The sequence below is a fragment of the Nomascus leucogenys genome, chromosome 3 (genome assembly GCF_006542625.1).
Source record: "Nomascus leucogenys isolate Asia chromosome 3, Asia_NLE_v1, whole genome shotgun sequence".
Taxonomy (NCBI): domain Eukaryota; kingdom Metazoa; phylum Chordata; class Mammalia; order Primates; family Hylobatidae; genus Nomascus; species Nomascus leucogenys.
Genome location: NC_044383.1, coordinates 44,916,193 through 44,922,611, shown reverse-complemented (window position 1 = coordinate 44,922,611; position 6,419 = coordinate 44,916,193). Strand labels below are relative to the sequence as shown.

Here is a 6,419-nt window from a genome sequence, read left to right as displayed (position 1 = left end):
CGCCCAGCCCAATATTTCCCACCCTTTAGAATTATTTTGAGAATAAAATGAAATGAAATATGTCTGGCACATTATTTGGTACATAATAGGTGCTCAATACATAGTTATAATAGCAATTATGATAGCAATAATAATTATTGCTTCTGAAGGTGATATTATTGTTGCTGCCATAGAGTTGCACCAGAATTAAGCTATATTAATCTGTATTAATTTATATGTCAATATATTACTATACAATAACAAAACAGATTGGCAGGGAGGGTGTATTTTCTAACATAATTTGAAGATCTGTATTTTATAAGTAACTGTAAAAGGAAGCCCTCTTGAAAAATGTTCCCCTTGGTTGTTTTTGCAAAGTTGTTCTTTGCTTTAAACTTAAGTAGTTTCAAAGACAAATGAGAAATACTCATAATCTTTTTCTCTCCACAATGTTCACAACTTTTAAAAAAGTTTAAATAATAATGTCTTTCCTATGATAAAGTAATACTGGATATAGAAAATTTAGAAAGTGTGAAAAACACCTTAAAAATGAGAGAATAATCATCCAAATATTCACCATCTAGATATAACTATAATTAAAATTTGATGTTTGGGCTTTTTTTTTTCTATTATGGTTTGTGTCATCATTGAACTCAAAATATATACACAGTTTGAAGTCTGTTTTTCCCTATGTATTATGTAGTAGGAATTTTCACATATCACACATAAGCATAATATTTGGTGACTGAATAATTCCATTTTTTCTCACCCATAATTTAGGTCACCAGTCTCTTACTTTGGGAAATTTTACTGTCTTAAGATATATAATAAGAAACAATTTTATACCCAGTGTTTATATATACATCATTTTTCTTTTAGATAGATTCCTGAAAACAAAATTACTGAGTGAAAGTTATGAATACTTTTAACTTTACAAGACATGTTAACAAATTTTTTTATAAAGGTTTTGCCAACGATTAACTCCACCATCAGAAAAAAGTACCAACCAATCTAATAACTGGAGATACTAAATGTGCTTTGATTAATTTATTGGCCATTATATTTCTTTTCTACACATTATCTATTCCCTCTTTTGTCCAGTTATCTACTGAAACTTTATTGATTGGTTTCTCTGTTCCTTTCCATTCATTCCCTCCTTTCTTCTTTCCTTGTGTCTTTTCTTTTCTTACTAAAAAGTCATTTTAGATTTTTCATGGAATGAATGTTACATAATTCAGTATTCTACTGGTTAAAGAACAGCCTAGAAGTATGTTTCTGCTCTTTCTCATAGCAGTGTTATAAAAAGATTACACCAAATTTCACTTTCGTAGAATTTATCTTTGATAACAAATATATTAAATTTCCTTTCCTAGGCAGATCCCAAATGTGGCAGCTTTTAGCAGCAGCCGGCTGGATGCTTCTTCTTGGATCTGTGTATGGTTATGATAAGAAAGGAAACAATGCAAACCCTGAAGCTAATATGAATATTGTAAGTCATTTATTAAGAAAAAATGGTATCTCACTGTGGTTTTGATTTGCATTTCTCTGATGGCCAGTGATGATGAGCATTTTCTTCATGTGTTTTTTGGCTGCATAAATGTCTTCTTTTGAGAAGTGCCTTCGCCCACTTTTTGATGGGGTTGTTTGTTTTTTTCTTGTAAATTTGTTTGAGTTCATTGTAGATTCTGGATATTAGCCCTTTGTCAGACGAGTAGGTTGCAAAAATTTTCTCACACCAGTTAGAATGGCCATCATTAAAAAGTCAGGAAACAACAGATGCTGGAGAGGATGTGGAGAAATAGGAACACTTTTACACTGTTGGTGGGACTGTACACTAGTTCAACCATTGTGGAAGTCAATGTGGTGATTCCTCAGGGATCTAGAACTAGAAATACCATTTGACCCAGCCATCCCATTACTGGGTATACACCCAAAGGACTATAAATCATGCTGCTATAAAGACACATGCACACGTATGTTTATTGCGGCACTATTCACAATAGCAAAGACTTGGAACCAACCCAAATGTCCAACAACGATAGACTGGATTAAGAAAATGTGGCACATATACATCATGGAATACTATGCAGCCATAAAAAATGATGAGTTCATGTCCTTTGTAGGGACATGGATGAAACTGGAAACCATCATTCTCAGCAAACTATCGCAAGGACAAAAAACCAAACACCGCATGTTCTCACTCATAGGTGGGAATTGAACAGTGAGAACTCATGGACACAGGAAGGGGAACATCACACTCCGGGGACTGTTGTGGGGTTGGGGGACGGGGGAGGGACAGCATTAGGAGATATACCTAATGCTAAATGACGAGTTAATGGGTGCAGGAAACCAACATGGCACATGGATACATATGTAACAAACCTGCACATTGTGCACATGTACCCTAAAACCTAAAGTATAATAATAAAAATAAAAATTAAAAAAAAGAAAAAATGCTAAAATAAGGAATTATTCATATTTCAGCATTTTAGATACAACTGGTGTGCCTTCTTAGTTTTCAACAATTCCTCCAGTGACTAAGTCTGTGCTTCCTCTCCTGTTTCTTGATATAGCTAACTAATCCAAGAATTAAAAGATCTGACCCAAGTTGGGGCAGTAATAGTCCATCTCCCAGTGGTTTGAACTACCATCCAGTGGTGGCTTCCTAAAGAGAAGTTTCATGACTTAATACAGATGATCTCTATAGAGTATCTTTGAGTTTTCCCCGAGGTTTTTGATAGAGCAGTTTCTTTGATTTTGTGAACTATCCCAATACACCTTTTTGGTTTAATAAGCCAGTGATGGTTTCTGTTGTTTATTACCAAAGTATTTTAACATTCAGGAATTCATATCAGAAGTGGAATGGAATAGTGTTAGGCAATGAAAAAAAGGCCAAATGACAAATATCTACTACAGAATTCATTCAAATAATATACTCCATTCTCCTATATAAACGGTGCACAATTGCTGTCCTGTACCATACGCAAGTTGTATTAGAACCATAAAAAGAATGAAACTGCCAAAGTTTTTTTTCATTAGTATCTCTTCTTGTTCCTCTCTCCAAAGTATCCAGCAAGTACCCGTGATCTCCTACCACACTGTTGAGCTCACATAATTTTTCTCTCTCTAGTATGAGGGATTTTTAGCTTTTAATCCTTCTATAATGATAAGAACAATCATCTATAAAGCACTTACGTTAGGCATTGTTCTACACATATTACATATAATCCTCACAATGTCACAGTCTGTCTCCAGAGCCTGGGCTCTTCACCACGGCTCTGTGTAGCCCACAATTTATACATGCATCTCTGTGTCTGACTTGGGAAAATGCATAATCCTTTGATAAATGCATAAGCTTTGGAGTTAAACTTACTTTAGCATTAATCTTTTTATCTCTTCCTAGTATATAATCTTGGATAAATTGTTAATCTACCTGAACATCAGTTTTATCAACTGTAAATGGTACAATTCCATCTCAAAGGCCTCTTATAAGGTTAATGAGACAAGGAATGTAAACCTCTATGCAGAAGATAACCAGTAATCACTAATTCCCCTCTTCTTTGTATATCTGCAGGTGGGGTATCTTCTCTGACACCTCTAGGCTCACTCTCTGTTCTTTAACACCTTTCTCTCTGCCCAGGAGGCTGAACTGTAAGGACAGGTCAACAAGCCTCTTGACTTTTGGTTTTCAGTTCAATTCAGCCAGTGGAAATTGTGAGCAGGAGATGGAAAGAAATCAGCCAGTAAGGTTTGATTTTTTATTGACCTGGCTTCCTCCCTGTGAAGTCAACTTAGACAAGCTGTCTTCCTCAATTTGGTTATCTCAGCTTAACTTTCTCCTTCTGGCTTCCAGTAACTGCTTCCTCCCCTCTTCTTTCAAGTCTGTTTGGTAATAGATCACTTGTTATTAGCCACAGGGTACTCCACAATTCCCTGTGGTTTCCCTCATTAGATGACCATATAATTTTTCATCAAAACAAACTAGGGTGCTTTAATAATACCAGGCCAGCAGGCAAAACCAGAGTGTCCTGAGCAAACAAGAATGTAGGGTCACCCCACCCAGTCTTACCTACGCCTCTTTATATAACTCCTAGAAATCCCTCTTAAATTATCCTCATAGGAATATTACATGCCGCCACGGCACATAGAGTGATAAACAGTAGGTACAATTTAAAGTACTACATTGTGGCCAGGCATGGAGGCTCACATCTACAATCCTAGCACTTCGGGAGGCTAAGGCAGGGGAATGAATACCTTGAGCTGAGGAGTTTAAGACCAGCCTGGGCAACATGGTGAAACCCCATCTCTACAAAAACATACAAAAAATTTAGCTGGGCAGTGGGGCAGGTGCCTGTAGTTCCAGCCACTTGGAAGACTGAGGTGGGAGGATCGCTTGAGCCGAGGAGGAGAAGGCTGCAGTGAACCGAGATCACACCACTGCACTCCAGCCCGGGGAACAGAGTGAGACCCGTCTCAAACAAACAAACAGACAAATAAAGTACTATGTTGTAATTCATGTGAAAAATTAAGAGATTATAACATGAAGTTATATATTTCCTTTCCTCTTTTTAGAGCCAGATTATTTCTTACTGGGGTTATCCTTATGAAGAGTATGATGTTACAACAAAAGATGGCTATATCCTTGGAATTTATAGGATTCCACATGGAAGAGGATGCCCAGGGAGGACAGGTATTACCTATTTTGTTATGAAAGGAAAAATACTTAAAGCACAGGTACTTTGATGTCCTGGGAGAAGTCAAGCAGTTTTTGTTCTGAAATTCTTAGCAGTTCTTTCCATTAGAGGAGAAAAATTATCACCCACCACCTCTCTGTTTAATTTGTGTAACTTTGAAGTTTTAAGTCACTTGTATATACACTGTTTATCTGGTCACTCCTTTTCTTCGCGACTTTGTCTTCCTACCAAGCAAACAAAAACACATTGTGTTCTTACCTCTGTCTCGTTTTGAAAACAGAAATCTAGGGGTTATTCTTGATACCAAATCTCCCTCACCTTCTACATGCAACCTATCATTGCCATCTATCAATTCTGCCTTCTAAATTTCTCTCTAATCTGAAAACTTTCAGCTTCAATAATCATTCAAATCCACGTTTGGATATAATGTCTTCAACTACTACGATGCCTTCTCACTGGTATTAAACTATTTGTAGTCAGTTCTGGACCCAAGTCTGTGTGATTTCATGGTTTAAAGTAAATATTACTCTATTAGCTCCCACCTAGCAACAGCTTCTCAGCTTGTCAAATCACCATCTAGTTGAGCCTACCCGCCTTCACTCCAGCCTCCACCATGTCCATCAGGGTGAGCCAGAAGTCTGCCTTCAGCAGCTGTTCGTACAGGAGCATACCCAGTGCTTGTATCAGCTCCTCTACCTTCTTCCAGGTGGGCAGCAGCTTTCTGGGCGGCCTGGGCACCAGCATGGGTCTCGGTGAGGTCTATGCTGGGGCTGGTGATATGGGGGACATCACAGTTATCACTGTGACCCAGAGTCTGCTGAGCTCCCTAAAGGTGGAGGTGGATCCTAACATCCATGCTGTGAACACCCAGGAGAAGAAGCAGATCAAGACCCTGAACAAGTTTGCCTCCTTCATTGACAAAGTGTGGTTTCTGGAGCAGCAGAACAAGATGCTGGAGACCTTGTGGAGCCTGCGGCAACAGAAGACAGCTGGGAGAACGTGGACAACATGGAGAGCTGCATCAACAACTTTCTGCGGCAGCTGGACACATGGGACCAGAAGCTGAAGCTGGAGGTGGAGGTTGACAACATGCAGGGGCTGGTGGAGGACTTCAAGAGTAAGTACCAGGATGAGATCAATAAGCATATAGAGATGGAGAATGAATTTTCCTCATCAAGAAGGATGTGGATAAAGCTTACACGAACAACGTAGAACAAGCAGTCTCGCCTAGAAGGGCTGCCCCAGGAGAAGAGAAGATCCGTGAGCTGCAGTGTCAGATCTCGGCCACATCTGAGGTCCTGTCCCTGGACAATAGCCGAGTCCTGGACATGGATGGCATCATCTCGAGCTCTCCGCCCAGTGCTAGGAGATCGCCAGCCGCAGCTGGGCCAAGGCTGAGAGCATGCACCACCAGATCCAGTACGAGGCGCTGCAGGCCTTGGCTGGGAAGGCTGAGAATGAGCTGTATCGCAGGAAGAGGATCTTCCGGGTGAACCAAAACATCAGCCGGCTCCAGGATGAGACTGAAGGCCTCAAAGGCCAGAGAACACAGAGCAGCGTGGGGAGTCTGCCATTAAGGACTCAATGCTGAGCCTGCAGAGCTGGAGGCCGCCCTATAGGGGACCAAACAGGAGAGGGCGCCGTGGCTTCACCGAAGCCTGGAGCTGATGCATGTCAAGCTGGTCTTGGACGTCGAGAGCGCCACCTACAGGAAGCTGCTGGAGGGCGAGGAGAGCCCGCTGGAGT

At 40.0% G+C, this 6,419-nt stretch overlaps 1 protein-coding gene across 1 annotated transcript in view; it reads left to right on the top strand.

The window, feature by feature from the left end:
* The first annotated feature begins 1,363 nt into the window (after positions 1 to 1,363).
* Positions 1,364 to 6,419, top strand: part of LIPK (lipase family member K) — a 30,048-nt gene continuing 24,992 nt past the window's right edge. The window contains exons 1-2 of the mRNA XM_030809294.1: positions 1,364 to 1,468; positions 4,552 to 4,669. Coding sequence (XP_030665154.1) covers positions 1,364 to 1,468; positions 4,552 to 4,669 — 223 coding nt within the window. The remainder of the gene's footprint in view (positions 1,469 to 4,551; positions 4,670 to 6,419) is intronic.